General features: G+C 43.9%; 1 protein-coding gene and 1 long non-coding RNA gene across 2 annotated transcripts; one reads left to right on the plus strand and one right to left on the minus strand.

Annotated features, from left to right (window-relative positions):
• The first annotated feature begins 10287 nt into the window (after positions 1-10287).
• LOC134314673 (uncharacterized) lies at positions 10288-12290 on the plus strand. The gene is made up of 2 exons (XR_010012416.1): positions 10288-10356; positions 11791-12290. It is a non-coding gene; the product is annotated as an uncharacterized LOC134314673 (long non-coding RNA).
• A 3091-nt stretch (positions 12291-15381) lies between these two features.
• LOC134314674 (GTPase IMAP family member 8-like) lies at positions 15382-20518 on the minus strand. Its single transcript, XM_062995356.1, has 3 exons — positions 20463-20518; positions 18226-19126; positions 15382-16694 (listed from the first exon to the last, which is right to left on the minus strand). Exons 2-3 carry the CDS (start codon positions 18932-18934, stop codon positions 16201-16203), a joined length of 1203 nt encoding a protein of 400 aa, XP_062851426.1. The 5' UTR covers positions 18935-19126; positions 20463-20518; the 3' UTR covers positions 15382-16200.
• Between the last annotated feature and the right edge of the window lie 125 nt (positions 20519-20643).

The raw sequence follows: 20643 nt of genomic DNA on the forward strand, positions 1-20643 counted from the left end.
ACTGTGCCTAGTCCGTTTAATTCTGCTAGTTCGTCGACCTTGCCTGTTCCTAGTCCGTCTTTACAGTCTGTCCAGTCTTGTCCCAGTCAGTCTGTCCAAGTCTGTCCTGTGTCTAAGTCAGGTTCAGTAAGTTCAAGTTTGTCTGGTCATGCTTGCCGCAGTCAGTCAGCCTGTCATGCCCTGTCCATCTGTCCAGGTCTGTCCTGTCTCCAAGTCAGGTTCCATGAGTTCTAGTTTCTCTAGTCCTGTTCCATGTTCATCTGTCTCTGTCGGTTCTAGGTGTCAGTCCGCAGATCAGGGTTTCAAAAATGATCTGTTTGTACGTTCGGGCCCTCCTGCCACCCAGACGGAGTCTAACAGTTCCAAGCCCTCTCCAGTTTTGTTTCCTGTCAAAGTACCAAGCTGTACGTTCCAGCCTGCCAAGTTCAAGCCACAGTCTACTACAGACAATTCTCCTTCAGCTCTGCTGCTACCACCACCAGGTTCCAAGCAGCTGATTCAAGAAACCTCTTCAGGTTCCAAGCAGCAGATTCAAGAAACCTCACCCGGTTCCAAGCAGATGATTCAAAACGAATCTTCAGGTTCCAAGCAGCTGATTCAAGAAACCTCTTCAGGTTCCAAGCAGCTGATTCAAGATAATTCTTCAGGTTCCAAGCAGCTGATCCAAGAAGCCTCTTCAGGTCCCAAGCAACTGATTCAAGATGAATCTTCAGGTTCCAAGCAACTGATTCAAGAATCTTCAGGTTCCAAGCAGCTGATTCACGAAGCCTCTTCAGGTTCTAAGCAGCTGATTCACGAAGCCTCTTTAGGTTCCAAGCAGCTGATTCATGACGTCCCTCCAGGGTCCAAACAGCTGACTTCCAACGCATATTCAGGGTCCAAGCAGCTGATTCCGGACGCCTCCCCAGTGTTCTCGCCACTGATTTCAGTGTATCCAGGGTCCAAGCAGCTGATTCAGGACGCTTCTTCAGGGTCCTCGCAGCTGATTCAAGTTTCTCTAGGGTCCAAGCAGCTGACTTCTGACGCCTCTCCAGGGTCCAAGCAGCTGATTCAAGAAGCCTCACCAGGTTCTAAGCAGCTGATTCAAGAAGCCCCTCCAGGGTTCAAGCAGCTGATTCCTGACATCCCTCCAGAGTTCAAGCAGCTGATTCAAGAAGCCCCTCCAAGGTTCAAGCAGCTGATTCCTGACATCCCTCCAGAGTTCAAGCAGCTGATTCAAGAAACCCCTCCAAGGTTCAAGCAGCTGATTCTGGACATCCCTCCAGGGTTCAAGCAGCTGATGCAGGATGCCTCTTCAGGGTCATTGCAGCTGATTAATGACGTTTCTCCAGTGTTTTCGCAGCTGACTCCGGACGCCTCTTCTCAAGGGTCCTCGCAGCTGACTCCGGACGCCTCTTCTCAAGGGTCCTCGCAGCTGACTCCGGACGCCTCTTCGCCAAGGTCCTCGCAGCTGACTCCCGAAGCCTCTTTGCCAGGCTCCACGCAGCTGACTCCCGAAGCCTTTTCGCCAGGCTCCACGCAGCTGACTCCCGAAGCCTCTTCGCCAGGCTCCACGTAGCTGGCTTCTGTTCCTGAGTTGGCGCCCCCCGATGGCGTTTCTGTTCCCGAGTTGGCGCCCCCCAATGGCGCTCCTGTTCCAGAGTTGGTGTCCTCCGACGGCACTTCTGTTTCCTCGTTGGTGCCCCCTGATGGCACTTCTGTTCCCGAGTTGGTGCCCCCGAGGTTGCTTCTGTTTCCATGTTGGTGCTCCCTGATGGTGCTCCTGTTCCTGAGTTGGCTCCCGCCGATGGCGCTTCTGTTTCCGTGTTGGCGCCCCCCGACTTTGTTTGACTTGTTTGGCTATTTTTGACTTTGGCTCATGACTGTTTGGCAGATTTCTTGCTTCTTGCCATATCATCCGGTCTGTATCTTTGATTAGTTTGTTTGTTTCAGTTAGTTTTCCATGTTAGCCTAGTTTGTTAGCCATATTTGCCTTAGTTAGCCTTGTTAGCCTGTTTAGCCTCAGTTAGCCTTAGTAAGCCTGTTTATTCCTTGTTTAGCTGTGTTTAGTATTGTTTAGCTTTATTTGTTCTGTTATGTCTTGTTATTAATAAATATTCATTTGGTTTTTTCACATCTTTGCGTGTGTGTCCGCCCTCATTGTCTCAGCCTTAGCCCCTTCGTGACAGTATGAGTGTGCTGTGGTGAGCTCCCCCTGGTGGCTGGAAGCTGCAATACCTTCCCTGCTGTACAAGTGGCTCAGTGTATATATTAGGGCTGATAATAACGCATTAACGCGATCTCAATTTAACGCGATAAAAAAAAAAAGTGCCGTTAACGCAAATTCTAGTTCATGTTGAGACTTGACTGGTAGAACCAACGTTTTAATGTCGGACTTGCCACCGTTGTTCATTTGCGGTTTGTTAAAATAATATAACTGAGCGTCGTAGGGATGCACTTATATAATAAAGAAATAAATACACGGTATATTCACAAGTTGTCGGGAGCAAAACACTTTATTAACTTAATCTGTTACGGCACTGAATACCGGAGTCAAGCACGCTAGTCCATGAACTATGGAAGCCCCAAAGGGTCAAAACACATCCAGGATAGAAACGTCCATCAAACCATTGTCACGATACAAGCACAGAAAAGTCTGTTACAATAACTACGCCTTATCCCACCTAAAGCACCGCTGATCTACAATGTTTGCTGATGGAGAAATTCTAACCTACAATCTGACATTTATACGAAGTCAAGGGTCTCTGCTGGATAGTATTACTGCCTAGTATGTGAGTGAATAAAACAGGGCCGGCGCTAGGGGGGGGGCTGAGGGGGGCATTGCCCCCCCAAATTGTGTCTTTGCCCCCCCCAAGCACAATGCAAGCAACGGCTATTTTTAAAATTATCTCTGAACCAATCACAAAAATGCATTTTGTTTTACAGTGTGAAGATATTTCCTTGCTTATTCCTGATTGGCTCTTTGAGTCATATAAAAATCGGCAGACTGCCCCAAACAGTTCAGTTCGGCAGTATATGTTCTGTTAGTGTGAGCGAGAGGCAGGTATACTGGTAAACACTTTTTTTTTTTACAGAATTAGTATTCTTTTGTTTTCTTTATATTTTAATTTCCCAATAATATAAATATTCTCACTCATTCCTATTTCCACGTTTGAATATTCTCAGTCTGTGTGTAGGTACATTTGTCAGCTTTGACTTAAATTTGTATTAAAGCCTTTCAAGAAATAGAGTTGTTCTATTAGTAATGGCAATTTAATTAAGGGGGCGTATTAAAATGAAATACAATTAGATAATCTTTTTTCTCCATTTACATAATCAACATGTATTTTTTAATCATTGGGTTTTAAGTTTAAGTTCGAAAACATTTTTATTTCTTTACCTCATACATCACTTTAAGCCAGTATCAATAGCTTGACTGTCATCATTCATGCACAAATCAAGCCTTGAATATATTTCTGGCTTCAAAAACATGACTATCAACATGCCCCCTCATTAGGTTTTACTGCCCCCCCCCCCCCCCCCAAGCAAAGCAGTCCAGAACCGGGACTGGAATAAAACTCCCTTACAGTTTTCTCTTGTCCCAGCAGTTTTTAACATCAGTACATTTAGCATAAAATGTGTTCACCATTTTAATGGTAACATTTCACTTAAGAAACCTTGTTTTCTATAACATTTACACAGATTTTATTTAATGTGATTAATCGCGATTAACTATATGAAATTCTGAGATTAATCGCGAATAAAATTTTTAATCGTTTGACAGCCCTAATATACAGTATATATATACAGGGGTTGGACAAAATAACTGAAACACCTGTCATTTTAGTGTGGGAGGTTTCATGGCTAAATTGGACCAGTCTGGTGGCCAATCTTCATTAATTGCACATTGCACCAGTAAGAGCAGAGTGTGAAGGTTCAATTAGCAGGGTAAGAGCACAGTTTTGCTCAAAATATTGCAATGCACACAACATTATGGGTGACATACCAGAGTTCAAAAGAGGACAAATTGTTGGTGCACGTCTTGCTGGCGCATTTGTGACCAAGACAGCAAGTCTTTGTGATGTATCAAGAGCCACGGTATCCAGGGTAATGTCAGCATACCACCAAGAAGGACAAACCACATCCAACAGTGGACGCAAGAGGAAGCTGTCTGAAAGGGATGTTCGGGTGCTAACCCAAATTGTATCCAAAAAACATAAAACCATGGCTGCCCAAATCACGGCAGAATTAAATGTGCACCTCAACTCTCCTGTTTCCACCAGAACTGTCCGTCGGGAGCTCCACAGGGTCGATATACACGGCCGGGCTGCTATAGCCAAACCTTTGGTCACTCGTGCCAATGCCAAACGTCGGTTTCAATGGTGCAAGGAGCGCAAATCTTGGGCTGTGGACAATGTGAAACATGTATTGTTCTCTGATGAGTCCACCTTTACTGTTTTCCCCACATCCGGGAGAGTTACGGTGTGGAGAAGCCCCAAAGAAGCGTACCACCCAGACTGTTGCATGCCCAGAGTGAAGCATGGGGGTGGATCAGTGATGGTTTGGGCTGCCATATCATGGCATTCCCTTGGCCCAATACTTGTGCTAGATGGGCGCGTCACTGCCAAGGACTACCGAACCATTCTGGAGGACCATGTGCATCCAATGGTTCAAACATTGTATCCTGAAGGCGGTGCCGTGTATCAGGATGACAATGCACCAATACACACAGCAAGACTGGTGAAAGATTGGTTTGATGAACATGAAAGTGAAGTTGAACATCTCCCATGGCCTGCACAGTCACCAGATCTAAATATTATTGAGCCACTTTGGGGTGTTTTGGAGAAGCGAGTCAGGAAACGTTTTCCTCCACCAGCATCACGTAGTGACCTGGCCACTATCCTGCAAGAAGAATGGCTTAAAATCCCTCTGACCACTGTGCAGGACTTGTATATGTCATTTCCAAGACGAATTGACGCTGTATTGGCCGCAAAAGGAGGCCCTACACCATACTAATAAATTATTGTGGTCTAAAACCAGGTGTTTCAGTTATTTTGTCCAACCCCTGTATATACAGTATATACAGTATATACAGTATATAATAAATGTTCATTTTTTTTGTTCAACAATAAATGTGAATTCTTCTTCATGGAAAAATAAGACATCCCCTGAAAATAAGACCTAGCGCATCTTTGGGAGCAAAAATTAATATAAGACACTGTCTTATTTTCGGGGAAACAGGGTACCTCGTATTGACGAGAGCTTTGATGCCTTACAAGGGGCGAAGTTCTTTTCCACGATCGACTTGGCAAGTGGGTACCATCAGGTGGCGGTACATGAAAACGACTGCCATAAAACCGCATTTACAACACCATTTGGGTTATTTGAGAATAACCATATGCCCTTTGGGGTCTGTAATGGTCCGGCAACCTTCCAAAGATTAATGCAGGCTACCATGAGTGACCTGACCTTCCAGATAATGTTGGTTTATCTGGATGACATTTTGGTGTTTTCCAAAACTTTTGAGGAACACCTAATCAGGCTTGAGACTGTACTGCGACGACTGAAGGAGACAGGGTTAAAAGTCAAGCTAGAGAAATGTCATTTCTTGCAAGAGAAAGTTCGGTTCCTTGGTCATCAGATTTCGGCACAGGGCATAGGGACAGACCCTGGTAGAATTTCAGCTGTTCAGCAGTGGAGGGTTCCCAAATCAGTCAAAGAGCTGAGATCTTTCTTAGGTCTTTGCAGTTACTATCGGTGTTTTATTAAGGGTTTTTCACAAGTGGTTCTTTGGTGTGTTGTGGACTCCTGAGTGCCAGTCCTCCTTTGAAATGCTCAAAGAGAAATTGAACACAATGATCGCAATTACAGCAGCATGAAACTTAAGGTCTTGGCCCTCAAATGGGCAGTATCTGAAAAATGTAGGGGTTACTTACTTGGGTCCAAGTTTATTGTAATTACTGACAATAACCCTTTATCTCATCTCAAAACAGCTAAACTTGGTGCCATTGAGCAAAGGTGGATGTCTCAATTAGCTGTGTTCGACTTTGAGGTCATTTATCGGCCAGGGCGACAAAATGCAGCTGCTGACGCTCTCTCAAGGCACCCATTAGCAGGGGAGCCAATCGCTGAGCAGGATGATTGTTATGGCTGCTGTGTAGTGTCTGTGTGTCTTTGTGTGTTCTTCCTTTTTCCTCCCTGTCCCTAGGTGGAGCCAAGAAAATTCCTAACTACCTGTGCTGGTGAGGTTATAAAAGGAGAAGAAATGAAGACCAGAGAGAGAGAGAGAGAAAGACAAAGACTGAGAGAATTGGTGGTGGATGTATTGTGTTGTGTAGTTGGCTGTTATCCTTAGTGAATTAGTGAGGTGCTGAGTATTGTAAATATTGTAAATTATGAATGTTATTGCTTATCTGTGTAGATAATTGTAAATATGGAGTGGGGTGTTTATGTGAATTCAAAAGAGCTGGAAGGGGGTAAGTGCCATTTTGTTTGTAACCTTTTTCTCCTGGTTTTGTGTTTAGTTAGGGAGTCAGGATAGAAACCTGTGTTTTGTTTCCTTTATTTTTTGGTTAGGTTAGTAAGAGGCTTGGGTTTAAAGTTAGTGTGGGTAGTGTTTATTATTTTGGCCTTGCTTACCCCTGGAGAGAGAGCTTGGTTTGACTGTATTATTGAATCTATTGTAAATAAATTTGTAATTGTGAAGTTCACTTTAGTGTGAAACGTGTGTGTGTATTTTGGTGCACGAGATACTCTAATACCCTAGGCTGGCGTGTAACATATTTGGGGGCTCGTCTAAACACTTATTAACTTAAGCAATACAGTGTGAGTTTATTAGTAATTCAGTGTGTGTAGCAAACAGTGGCTTTACTGTCTTTGTTCTCTCTGGTGGTCTCTTTGTTTTTCTTGTGCATTGGTGGCACAATACTTTTGTGTGGGGAGGTGAGTGTACTATTTGTATTGGGGACATGGAGTTTGACTTGGAGAAATTTATTCGGTCTCCAACAGTAGAGGCCTTGAGTAAATGCAGGAAGGCGGAATTGTTGGAGGTAGCTGGGTTTTATGATGTAGCCATACCACGTGCTGCGCGTAAAGCTGATATAATGGAGGTTGTGCTTGCTAAACTGCGTGATGACCAAAGGTTGCCAGTGTCTCCGGATTCGGGGAGTGTTGTCGGAACTCAGCCTGCTATGTTACCTAGGGTGGAGGGTGCTAGTGTTACCTTGGGGGAACCTGGTATTTTTCCAGTGGTGGAGGCCGCTGGGAGATTACCAAAAACACCTCCTGGTATGAAGCTAGGCACTTCTCCATCTGGGGCAAGTCCTCTAAGTAACTTAGAGTTGAACATGGCTATAAAGCTGAAAGAGCTGGATCTAGCAATAAGACAACAGGAGAGCGAAACCCAAAGACTGCGGGTTCGTGCTTTGGAGTTGGAGGCAACGAGGCCTTCATCTCGGGGACAACCTGGGTCTCACGCTATAGAGTTTGATATCAGCAAGTATATCTCTCTGGTACCTCCATTTAGAGAATCTGAGGTAGATTCTTATTTTACTGCATTTGAGCGCGTGGCTACTACTTTGCATTGGCCTAGAGATATGTGGCCTTTGCTACTCCAATGTAAACTGGTTGGAAAGGCTCAGGAAGTGTGTTCATCATTGAGTGTGGAGCAGAGTCTTGATTATGAAATCATTAAGGCCGCTGTCCTGAGAGCCTATGAGTTAGTCCCAGAGGCCTACCGGCAAAGATTTCGTTCTCATTCAAAGTCTGGGGATCAGACATTTGTGGAGTTTGCTCGTGAGAAGGCAAACTTATTTGAGAAGTGGTGTTCAGCTTCTAAAGTGACCAATTTAAGTCAGTTGAAGGAGCTAATTTTATTAGAAGAGTTCAAAAACTCTGTTCCTGAAGCTGTGGTGGTTCATCTAAACGAACAAAAAGTGTTAACCCTGTCTGAAGCTGCTGTCTTAACTGATGAGTATGTGTTGACTCATAAGACAGTGTTCCCATGCAGCAAGGCGATGTTGGTACACGGAGTTAGTACCAAGGACAGGAGGGACAAAAGAGGGTTAGAGAATTGGTCTCGTGTGTCACGAACATTTGAGAGGTCATTTAGAAGTGACAAAACCCCTCCCAAACCGATTGGTGAGTCATCTGCACCTACTGCTGGGAATCGTACCTGTTTTTATTGTAAACGCCCAGGTCATTTGATTGCGGAGTGCGAGGCATGGAATAAAAAGAGAGACAAACCCAAGAGTGTAGCTTGTGTTTCGGCTGAGACTGTTCATGTTTCTGAGTGTGAACTTCCCCAAGGTAAATGTGACGTTACCTTTAATCCTTTTATCCTGGATGGTTATGTTTCACTAAATGAAAAGTCTGAGTGTCGTGTGCCAGTGAAGATCCTTCGTGATACAGGGGCAGCTCAATCATTTATTACTGATAAAATGCTTTCTATGGGTGAGAATACATTTTGTGGATCATTTGTAGTTGTGCATGGAATAGATTTGACACCAGTTAGTGTACCACTACATAATGTGTATTTACAGTCTGAACTAATCAGGGGGATGGTACGATTGGCTGTACTTTCTGAGTTGCCAGTTGATGGAATAGATGTCATCCTGGGAAATGACCTAGCTGGGGGAAAAGTGTTTCCCATTCCTGAAGTAGTTTTTGAACCTGTAGCTGGAATGGATAACTTACAACAGGAATTTCCTACTGTGTTTCCCATGTGTGTAACTACTCGATCACAAAGTGTTAAAGAAAAGATGAGCTTGACTAATCTTTTTGAGGACTCTTCTTTTCAGAACAAAGACGCATCTGTTCTTGATCCCGCTGTCGGCTCTGCAAGTCCAATGAGTCAAGATTCTGTTACTTGTCTTACCCTTACTTTGCCTGTGGATCGAGCTGAGTTAGTGTCTGCTCAAGAAGCTGATCCTTCCCTGTCTAAATATTGGTCATCTGTGGTAGACCAGCGACAAATTCATGGGTCTTGTGTGGCATATTATAAACAGGAGGATATTCTAATGAGAAAGTGGGCACCTTCTCTACCATCAAATGAGTGGAGCTGCATTTTTCAAATAGTTGTGCCAGAACCGTATAGGCTGTATGTGCTAAATCTTGCGCATGATCATGTGATGGCAGGACATCTAGGGGTAAATAAAACTTATAAGCGTATTTTGCAACACTTCTTTTGGCCTGGTTTGAAAGCTGATGTAGTGAAATACTGCCAATCATGCCACGCCTGTCAGGTGGCAGGAAAGCCCAATCAGCGTATACCACCAGCACCTTTATGTCCAATACCAGCTGTCTGTGAACCCTTTGAGCATTTGTTGTTAGATTGTGTAGGTCCGCTCCCAAAGACAAAAAGTGGAAACCAGTTCCTATTAACTATAATGTGCCTCTCCACTCGTTTCCCGGATGTGTTTCCACTGCGTAACATCACAGCAAAGTCAGTATCAAAAGCCCTGGTACGCTTTTGTTCTGTGTTTGGGTTGCCGAAAACTGTACAAACTGATCAGGGAACAAATTTCACAGCAAAACTGTTTTCTCAGGTCCTTCAACAACTGGGTATCCAACACCAAGTTTCCTCAGCATTTCATCCTGAGAGTCAAGGAGCTTTGGAGAGGTTCCATCAAACGTTAAAGGCAAGATTAAGAACATTTTGTCTTGAAACGGAAAAGGAGTGGGATGAAGGGATTCCTCTCTTGATGTTTGCCATCAGAGAGGTGGTACAGGAATCCACTGGGTTTAGTCCTGCACAATTGGTGTTTGCACATACGGTGCGTGGCCCGTTGAAACTCCTAAAAGATCAACTGTTGACTGAGCAGAGTGGTAAACCCCAGAACTTGTTAGAGTATGTAAGTAGATTTAGAGACAGGCTCCATCGAGCCTGTGAAGTGGCAAAAAAATCTCTTTCATCTGCTCAGTCCTCTATGAAAATGTATTTTGATAAGAAAGCAGTGCCTCGAGAATTTAACCCTGGAGCCCAAGTTTTAGTTCTGTTGCCAGTTCCTGGGTCAGCCCTGCGTGCAAAATTTGCCGGTCCCTATAAAGTGTACAAAAAACTAAATGATGTAAACTATGTGATCTCTACTCCAGATCGAAGGCGAAAGCACAGAGTGTGTCACGTCAATATGTTAAAAGGGTATATTAGTCGTGAGAGTGAAATGTGCACAAAGCCAGTAGATGTGTCTACTCTGGCAAGTAAACCTATCTTGGTGACGGTGGTGTCAGAGACAGATAATGTGTGTGATGATGGGCTAATGCCTGTTGCAATGTCTGTGTTATCTGCTAGTCTGCAGAACTCTGAAGTGCTGGCTAACCTGGATTCCTCTTTGCAACATCTTTCTAATGATTCTTGTGTGGAACTGAAGACCTTGTTGGGTAAATATGCTAACCTGTTTACAGATGTCCCACGACAAACACATGTTCTCCAACATGACATTGATGTGGGTACCAATGCTCCCGTCCGACAAAATTATTATCGGGTAAATCCTGTCAAGCGGGCTACTATGAAGTCAGAGGTTGATTACCTGGTAGGGCATGGTTTGGCTATTCCTAGCTCCAGTCCATGGAGTTCCCCATGTGTAATGGTGCCTAAATCGGATGGCAGTTACCGGTTCTGTACGGATTACCGAAAAGTGAATGCTATCACTGTCCCTGATTCCTTTCCATTGCCTCGGATAGAGGACTGTATTGATAGTGTGGGTACTGCCAAATACGTTACAAAGTTGGATCTCTTAAAAGGGTACTGGCAGGTTCCGTTAACTGACCGTGCATCTGAAATTTCTGCTTTTGTGACCCCGGATGCGTTCTTGCAATATACCGTCATGCCGTTTGGGATGCGTAATGCCCCTGCCACTTTTCAGCGTTTGATGAATTGTGTTCTTCAGTCTGTGCCTAATTGTGCTGCGTATTTAGATGATGTGGTGGTGTATACACTCACTTGGGAAGAACATTTAAGCACACTGAAAAGAGTCTTTGATTGTTTAGATCAAGCGTCATTGACGTTAAATCTTGCCAAATGTGAGTTTGGAAAGGCTACCATACGTTATCTTGGAAGGGAGATAGGTCAAGGTAGAGTCCGGACCCCTACCGATAAAATAACAGCTGTTCTGGCATACCCTGTGCCACGTACTAGACGTGAATTACGCAGATTCTTGGGTATGGCTGGATATTATCGAGTTTTTTGTAAAAATTTCTCAATAGTGGTGTTCCCATTGACCAATCTGCTTAAAAACAATGTGGAGTATGTTTGGTCAAAAAAGTGTCAGGAAGCTTTTGAAAGTGCAAAAAGTTTGTTGTGTAGTGCTCCAGTGTTGGCAGCTCCAGACTTCACCCGGCCATTTAAGTTAGAAGTAGATGCCTGTGATATGGGAGCTGGTGCTGTCCTAATTCAAGAAGACAGTCAGGGAGTTGATCACCCTGTATGTTTTTATTCTAAGAAGTTCAATAGTTACCAACTTCGTTACAGCACTATTGAAAAGGAGACATTGGCATTGCTCTTGGCCTTACAGCAGTTTGAAATTTATTTAAATTCACATCCATCACCTACGATTGTGTACACCGACCATAATCCTTTGGTTTTCCTATCAAGGATGAGCAACAAAAATCAACGTTTAATGAGATGGGCTCTACTAGTACAACCATTTAACATCACAATAGAACATAAAAGAGGATCAGAAAATATTGTAGCAGATGCCTTGTCACGTTCAGTGGTCCCCTGAGTACTCAGTTTTTTTAGTGGGGGGGTGTTATGGCTGCTGTGTAGTGTCTGTGTGTCTTTGTGTGTTCTTCCTTTTTCCTCCCTGTCCCTAGGTGGAGCCAAGAAAATTCCTAACTACCTGTGCTGGTGAGGTTATAAAAGGAGAAGAAATGAAGACCAGAGAGAGAGAGAGAAAGACAAAGACTGAGAGAATTGGTGGTGGATGTATTGTGTTGTGTAGTTGGCTGTTATCCTTAGTGAATTAGTGAGGTGCTGAGTATTGTAAATATTGTAAATTATGAATGTTATTGCTTATCTGTGTAGATAATTGTAAATATGGAGTGGGGTGTTTATGTGAATTCAAAAGAGCTGGAAGGGGGTAAGTGCCATTTTGTTTGTAACCTTTTTCTCCTGGTTTTGTGTTTAGTTAGGGAGTCAGGATAGAAACCTGTGTTTTGTTTCCTTTATTTTTTGGTTAGGTTAGTAAGAGGCTTGGGTTTAAAGTTAGTGTGGGTAGTGTTTATTATTTTGGCCTTGCTTACCCCTGGAGAGAGAGCTTGGTTTGACTGTATTATTGAATCTATTGTAAATAAATTTGTAATTGTGAAGTTCACTTTAGTGTGAAACGTGTGTGTGTATTTTGGTGCACGAGATACTCTAATACCCTAGGCTGGCGTGTAACAATGATGCTGAGTTTGATGACTGTGTGGCTATCTGTAGCCTTGTGAACAGAGGGACTATGTTGGAGCCTGACCTTGTGGAAGCTGGGGTTAAATGTTGTAAAGTGAGGGAAATTCGTGCAGTGGAAGCTGGGGTGGACCTTGGGTGTGAACTCCCAGGAAACACAGAGACCCTTCCTGGTTATACCAGAGATGAGCTTAGTGCATTTCAGATGCAAGATCCAGTTGTGGGTGTTATCTGTAAGTTTTGGCGGGACAACAAAAGACCAAACAGATCAGATTGCTGCAGTCTCTCAAAGGCATTGCTCTCGCTACTAAAACAGTGGGACAAAATTAGAGAACATGAGGGGTTGCTATATCATGTGATTGAGGTGCATTCTGACGAAGATGCCACAATCTAGAATTCACCCACCAATGAAAGCTTTCATTGCCTCAAGACCTCTTGAAGTAGTGGCCGTAGAACCCTACATGACCTTACCACCTGACAAAAAGAGAAGGTGGCCTGAGCATTTGCCTGAGTTAGTGTATGCCTACAATGTAACACCCCATGCCACAACAGGTTACTCACCCTACTACCTCCTTTTTGGTGTTAATCCCCATCTACCAGTGGATGCTTTGTTGGGTCGGAAGCCGGATGCCGACAGGAGATGTGATTGGTTAACTCTACATCAGGAAAGACTGAAAGAGGCACATGAAAAAGCTAGAGAGTATACCAGACTAAAAGCTGCTGAGAGAATGTCCGCCCATGAGGGCAAGGTGTATTGTCCCCCTGTGGATGTTGGTCAGTTTGTATACTTGCGTCACAGGCCTCCAGGTCGTAACAAGATTCAAGATTCTTGGGGACCAACCATGTACCATGTGGTTGAAGTCCAAGGTACTACTCATACAGTGGAACCTGTGGAAGGGGGTCCTGTCAAGCGTGTTCACCGAGCAAATCTGCGTCCGTTTGAGGTTCCTATTCCTTCTCCAAGAGGAGTTCCAGTCTCAAGAAGAGACAGCTCCCACACCATTGATTTGCAGACCAAAGAAATGTCTGAGGTTTCACACTCGACAGCTTTTTTGAGAGTGTAGGTAGAAGGGATGAACCCATAGAGAGTATGGATGTGAATGAAGAATTCGGTGAAGTTGAGGGTGCACAGTCTGTGGTGACAGAGTCTGAAAGAGCTCAATCCCCCACCACACATTTACATTGTGAATGTGCCATGTGATTAGTGGGAGCAGCCACACAGACTGTACTGTTAGCCACTACCGTATTTATTTATTTATTTATGTATTTTGTATTCAATTCAATCATTTGATCCATTTGTGTTTAAAGGAATGAGCTGGAAAACTATTTTGATTTCATTTTAATTTACAGTTTTAAATAAATATATGCCAGAATAAAAAACCCCAAAGACATCAATTTTTGTGTTGTTTTTCTGTGTTGGCCCGGTATACGGGCCCACATTTAGTATCACTAATTTACATTTACATTTTCAGCATTTAGCAGACGCTTTTATCCAAAGCGACTTACACAGTGAGCAATTGAGGGCCTTGCTCAGGGACCCGACAGTGGCAACTTGGTGGTGGCGGGGCTTGAACCGGCAATCTTCTGTTTACTAGTCCAGTACCTTAACCACTGAGCTATCACTGGCCCTAATTCACCTCAATTGCACGTCTTTGGACTGTGTGAGGAAACCGGAGCACCCAGCGGAAATCCACGCGGACACGGGGAGAACATGCAAACTTCACACAGAAAAGACCCAGACCACTCCACCTGGGGATGGAACCCAGGACCTTCTTGCTGTGAGGCAACAGTGCTACCCACTTAGCCACCGTGCCGCCCAGAAACCAGTTAAACCACTATGACCTACAAATAAATATCTTAAAATGTACAGATCAGTAATTATAAATGATAAAGGACAAATTATTTTTGCTTGCATGTCTTTGAAGTAGCCCCAGCTACACCTTATGGAACCAAACCAAAAATGTATGAACGAAATAAATCTCGAATTATTTATTACCAGACACTTGTCGTTTATTGACTTCAGTTCTTCATTCATTAGTCTGTCAGTCGTGGTGTTTGTGTAAAATGCTCTCACATCTCTGCCTGAACCAAACCCCCCATCTCCCAAAAACATGCAGAAGTTGGATTGATAACCCCAAATTACCCCTAGGTGTGAGTGAATGAGTGTAATGCTTGTGAGTGTGTAAAGCTCAGTGTTTTCAGTGTCGCCCTGATCCAAATGAAGAAGTTATTCAGAAAGAGTTTTACATCTTCACAGCATTGTGTAGCTCAAACTATTATGTAATTCAAATCATTATATAGTTTAAATCATTTAATAATTTACAGCTCATAAGAAAAGCAAACATTTATTAATTTATTGTCTGTCTTACCACCTCTTTATCCTGGTCAGGGTGTCGGTTGTCACTGAGTGAAGGGCAGAAAACACCCCAGACAGGTTGCCAGTTCATTACAGGACACACACACACACACACACACACACACACACACACACACACACACACACACACACACACACACACACACACACACACACACACACACACAGGGAAATTTTAAGTAGCTCCAACTGGCCTGACTGTATTTCTTTGTACCTGTGGGAGGAAACCAGAGGATATGGAGAAAACCCACACAAACACAGGGAGAACATGCTAACTTTTTACTAAAAGGACCCTGGCAGAACACAGTGTCACCATGCCCCACAGTGTTTTATGTTTTTTTTTTTTCCAATACTAAAATATGAATCTCTAAAAATGTCATTTTAAACTCACATAAGCTTTAGAAAGTGTTTTTGCTTTTAGTTTGGGGTTTTTTCAGCCAATATCCTAAAATCAATCATTAAATCTAACTACGAACTCACATTTTGATGCTCATGTTACCTAGTAAGATTTAGTGGGTTTGGTCCCTGTACAGAAATCAGCTCCACACAGACACTGTAACCCTTAACAATTAGTCTTTATTATGCTTTATTAATGTTACACAGAATCTTTATAATAGCAAGAAAAATATAAACCAACAAAGATCTATCAAAGTATCTAAAGTAAAATTTTTTTTTTTTTTTGCATTTGCGAGCAGTGAGATTACAGTTGTAAGAATGTTTAATGCAAGTCTGTTTCATTGTGCTGAACAGATTTTTTTTACATCGTTTGTAATAACAATATTAACCCACACACCTTTAAATATGATCAATTCAATGTACATTTTATACTACAATTATAGCTAAAACATTTAAAAAGCAAATTATATTTCATAAGAACAAAAAGATTTAAAGTAATTAAATATCCACTGGTTATGTAGGATGTAAAAACTCTAGCAGGTTTCATGGTTTTAATGTCATGTGTCACGAGGGGGTCTACGGCTAGACAAAAGGGCGGACACACGCAGAGATGTGAACTAAAGCAAGGATATATTTATTAATGAAGACAAGTGCTATTTACATAGTAACACAAGCTAAGCACACGGCTAGTAACACAAGCTAAGCACACGGCTAGTAACACAAGCTAAGCACACGGCTAGTAACACAAGCTAAGCACACGGCTAGTAACACAAGCTAAGCACACGGCTAGTAACACAAGCTAAGCACACGGCTAGTAACATAAGCTAAGCACATGGCTAGAAACACAAGCTAAGCGCATGGCTAGTAACACAAGCTAGTAACAAACCTTCAAACAGAGTCCAAAACAGAGTTCCACACCATAAACCCAGTTCAGTTCAATAGTTCTCAGAGTCTGTAGAGAAGCTGCCTCCTTTTATTAGGAGCAGCTGGAGCTAATTAGCCCAGAAGAGCCAATCAGGAATGGGGTGTGGCAGGAGACAAAGGCACTACTCCCGGAGTGCCTTTACCAAAAAAGAAAACAAAACCAAGGAGGTCCTGGGCCCTGCGGGGCAAATTTGAAGTCATTTAAAAAGTTCCGAGGCAGGCATGACAAAAATGCTGGAACGCAGGCCGCGGACGGAAAACCAGAAGCGCCGACGAGGGGCAGCGCCGTCGAGAGACCAGAAGCACCGTCGGAAGGCGCCAACTTGAGGCCAAAAGCGCCATCGGGGGGCGCCAACTTGAGACCAAAAGCGCCATCGAGGAGCGCCGACTTCAGACCAAAAACCAGCTGCGTGGAGCCTGGCGAAGAGGCTTCAGGAGTCAGCTGAGAGGACCCTTGAGAAGAGGCGTCCGGAGTCAGCTGCGAGGACCCTGGCGAAGAGGCGTCCGGAGTCAGCTGCGAGGACCCTGGCGAAGAGGCTTCCGGAGTCAGCTGCGAGGACCCTTGAGAAGAGGCGTCCGGAGTCAGCTGCGAGGACCCTGGCGAAGAGGCGTCCGGAATAAGCTGCAAAAACACTGGAGAAACGTCATTAATCAGCTGCACAAATCCTTGAGAATCTCAGTGATTCAGCTGTGAGGACCCTGGAGAGGCGTCCGGAATCAGCTGCAAAAACCCTTGAGAAACTCCTTGAAACAGCTGTGAGAACCCAGGAGAGGTGTCCAAAGTCACTTGCGAAAACACTGGAGAAACGTCACTCAGCTGCGAAAACACTGGAGAGGCGTCCGAAATCAGCTGCTTGGACCCTAGAGAGACTGGACTCGGCTGCAAAAACACTGGAGAGGCGTCCGAAATCAGCTGCTTGGACCCCGGATATGCGTCAAAAGTCAGCTGTTTGGACCCTGGAGAAACTGGACTCGACACAGTAGCTGGACTAGTTTGAACTAGTGAAGAAGACATGGACTGGACTGACTGACACTGGCGAACGTAAAGCTACCCAAACTGGCAGGATACAATCATAAACTTTCCTAACCAAAGACTTAGATTGAACACGAGTGAAGGAAACAGACGGACTTGGCAAAGGACTCACCCGTACCAGAAAATTTATCCCGCATGAGGCCCTCAAACCCTTGCACTGAGTTAAGCTCAGCTCCCTTCTCAGTCCAGAGCTTCCTAGCCCATCTGCGAGCTGCACCACTAAGCCGAGACATCATAAACAGCACTTGCTGTTGTTCAGTGGGCTTAGGGTCACTGAGGTACTGCAAATAGAGCCGGCTCTGAAGGAGGAAGCCTTCAACACTATGGTTGCTTCCATCATAGAGAGCTGGCCTACAAAGTGCAAAGGTCTGATGGAACCCCATGGAGTTAGACTCCGGGAATTCCATAACCACCGCCATCTCGCTGTATCCTAACGCGGGAGAACTATTATGTCACGAGGGGGTCTACGGCTAGACAAAAGGGCGGACACACACGCAGAGATGTGAACTAAAGCAAGGATATATTTATTAATGAAGACAAGTGCTATTTACATAGTAACACAAGCTAAGCACACGGCTAGTAACACAAGCTAAGCACACGGCTAGTAACACAAGCTAAGCACACGGCTAGTAACACAAGCTAGGAACAGAGTCCAGAACAGAGTCCAGAACAGAGTCCAGAACAGAGTCCAGAACAGAGTCCAGAACAGAGTCCAGAACAGAGTCCAGAACAGAGTCCAGAACAGAGTCCAGAACAGAGTCCAGAACAGAGTCCAGAACAGAGTTCCACACCATAAATCCAGTTCAGTTCAATAGTTCTCAGAGTCTGTAGAGAAGCTGCCTCCTTTTATTAGGAGCAGCTGGAGCTAATTAGCCCAGAAGAGCCAATCAGGAATGGGGTGTGGCAGGAGACAGTGTGCTCATGGAGAGGGGGGCGTGGCACCTCAGGAGCACACACAGAGGCTCAAAGCGTGACATCATGAAAGTGTTATGAAGCCACACATTGACTCTTGTTAGACGTTTTCTCTTTTCCATCACCAGTTGTGTTAGAAAAGAATGTTAACAAAAAAGAATGTTAACACACTTGTCATATTTTAAAATATTTTTTCTTATTTAACTTAATTAACTTTACCTTTTATCATCAGTTTGTCAGTTGCAGTATTTGTGTAAAATTCCCCCTTATTTTTACGGTACATCTCATCAATCTTGTGTAGCAGTTCATCCACTTGAGTCTGATTGCTGGTGTCTCTGTTGTTAAATGCATGAAATCTGTTCTCATAATTCCTCACCACTTCTCTGAGATCTTGATTCTCCTCAATAAAGGTGTGAATGGGTCTTCCCTCCAGGTTGTCTTCTCTAGTAAACAGAATCAATATATGCTTTCTTGCATTGTGTCCAAGCTTTTCTTGAACAAGCATCATGGTTTTCTTTGCTGCTGGAGTGAAGCGACCCACACTCAGCACTATGATAATGACATGGGGTCCAGGATCACAGTCAGACAGAGATTTGGAGATGGCTTCCTCAATTTCTTCTTCATTTTCATCAAATCCAGGAGATTCTACCAGCTTCAGATTCAGTCCAGATCTGGTGTGATTATAAACTGGAGTTTGGGGAGTTTTACGATCTAAACGTTTGCTAAGAGTCTCTATGCTGGAGGTCTTTCCCACCCTCGTCATACCAAGGAATAAAACTCTTATAACTTTTCTGTTTATTTGTGTCTCTGTGGTTTTTGGCTTTTCTGACTTCATTCCTCTTTCATAATTCAGGAAAGTAGACGAGGGGTTACAGTCCTTATGTTGCATTTCATTTCGGGGACTTTTTGCTGAACGTGATTCATGCATCTCTGTGTGTTTAAGGTCCTGCAGTAGTTTCTCCACATCCTCATCAGATCTTGGGTTTCTGTTGTTCCAGAAGTGGCACCTCCGGCTGCATTTGTTTAACAGTTCCTGAAACTCTTTCTCTCCTTCATTAAGAAATACTTCAAAGGTTTTATCCTTTCAGCATGGTGGTAAAAATGATGTAAGAAAATTTCCCTGAGAAAACATTTAATAAAATAATTGTTTAATCATTTAACATGGTTCATTACACACTATATGGCCACAAGTATTTGGACACCTGACGAGCTTTTGGACATCTTATTTCAAAAATAAATTGTATTAAAACTGACTTTTATGTCATCTTTTCATCTAGAACAGCCAGTCTTCTGGGAAGTTTTAAAGTATGTGGAAATTTGTGACCATTATGTTCAAAGGGCATTTGTATGGCTGGGCACTGATGTTGGTGTTCCAGTTCATCCCAGAGCTGTTAAGTGGGGCTGAGGTCAGGGCTCTGTGCAGGACTCTGGAGTTTCTTTAATGCCTAGTTCACACTACACGATTTTTGCCCTGATTTTCGCTCGGCGACTGGTCGGCGATTGATTTTCCGGGTCGGGAGCAACTCAGCGTTCCCCCCGCCTTCAAAACTCGGCTCTCAGTCGCTAAGTGTGAACTATCCAACAACTCGATCCGACCGGCTCGCCGAGCGCTCGGCGACTGGATTGAGTTTTCTAGCATGTCAGATATCTGATCTCAGACGGGCAACTGGGAATGAGTGACATGTCAAACAGCCAATGAGAACACAGGATACAGCGTGAGGGGAAATGCAGGAGAGGACAGGGGACAGGGGCTTAATTAATATACAGTAGTTTATATCAGGATACACCGGCACACACACGTTTTACAGTATTTCTGATTTGATCGTCCTCTACAAAACATAATACCCATGCTGCATTGCAAAACTCACTACAGAACAAGCCATATACTGTTCGTGTTGCCAAATCCACTCAGATTCATTGATTTTTCCTCCTTGATATTACGCTGCACATCAGCGCACAAACAGCTTTGATCTCTCGCTACTTGTTGACGTTCATTTTTTTGGACGTGGTATCATTAAACTTCTCGTCACTTCTCACGAAAAAAAGGGAGACCAGAGAAGCTCGCCTGCGATTCCAGTTGGTGATGGATCGTGTAGTGTGTGACCCCCTATCGCCGATCAGTCGTGTTGTGTGAAATATACTCCGACTGAAAGAAGCTGGCATAAGCTGGCATAAGCTGAGATTTAGAGTTTGCTTTGTGCACAATCAAAGTAAAAAAAAAAGTTCAAAGTTGATTTATTAAACCTGTTAGGAACTGATGTGGCCAAACTTACAAACAGTGTGTGTTAGGGGTGTGCCCTGTGGAGGGCTTCTATCACCCCGTTTTTTCTTTGTGTGTGCGTTTTGTTCTGTTCTGTTTTGTTCTGGGGCAGCTTCAGTGGCATCACGTGGTGTGGAGCAGACTACTCCGAGACGCGCTCAGCCTATAGATCGCAGCGGCTCATTAACCCACTCACCTGCAGATCATCTCAGGGCAATCAGTACTCTCCACTTAAAAGGTGGTTTGAAGCGTAGCTGGTTGCTGGTTCGTCAGTGTTCGTACGCCGGTAAACACGATCTCCACGATCGTTTATTTATCCCTAATCCGAGACTCGTTTCGTGTTTTTCTGATATGCGCTTTACTTTTACTTTCGTTTT

Source organism: Trichomycterus rosablanca, chromosome 5 (assembly GCF_030014385.1).
Source record: "Trichomycterus rosablanca isolate fTriRos1 chromosome 5, fTriRos1.hap1, whole genome shotgun sequence".
Taxonomy (NCBI): Eukaryota; Metazoa; Chordata; class Actinopteri; order Siluriformes; family Trichomycteridae; genus Trichomycterus; species Trichomycterus rosablanca.

Excerpts from the sequence above, each read along its gene's own strand:
- LOC134314674 (XM_062995356.1), bottom strand. The coding sequence starts at position 18,934 with ATGCATGAATCACGTTCAGCAAAAAGTCCCCGAAATGAAATGCAACAT. Across the intron at positions 16,695-18,225 it reads TGACAAACTGATGATAAAAG|TGTTTTTGCAGCTTATTCCG; the intron begins GTAAAGTTAATT and ends ACGTTTCTCCAG.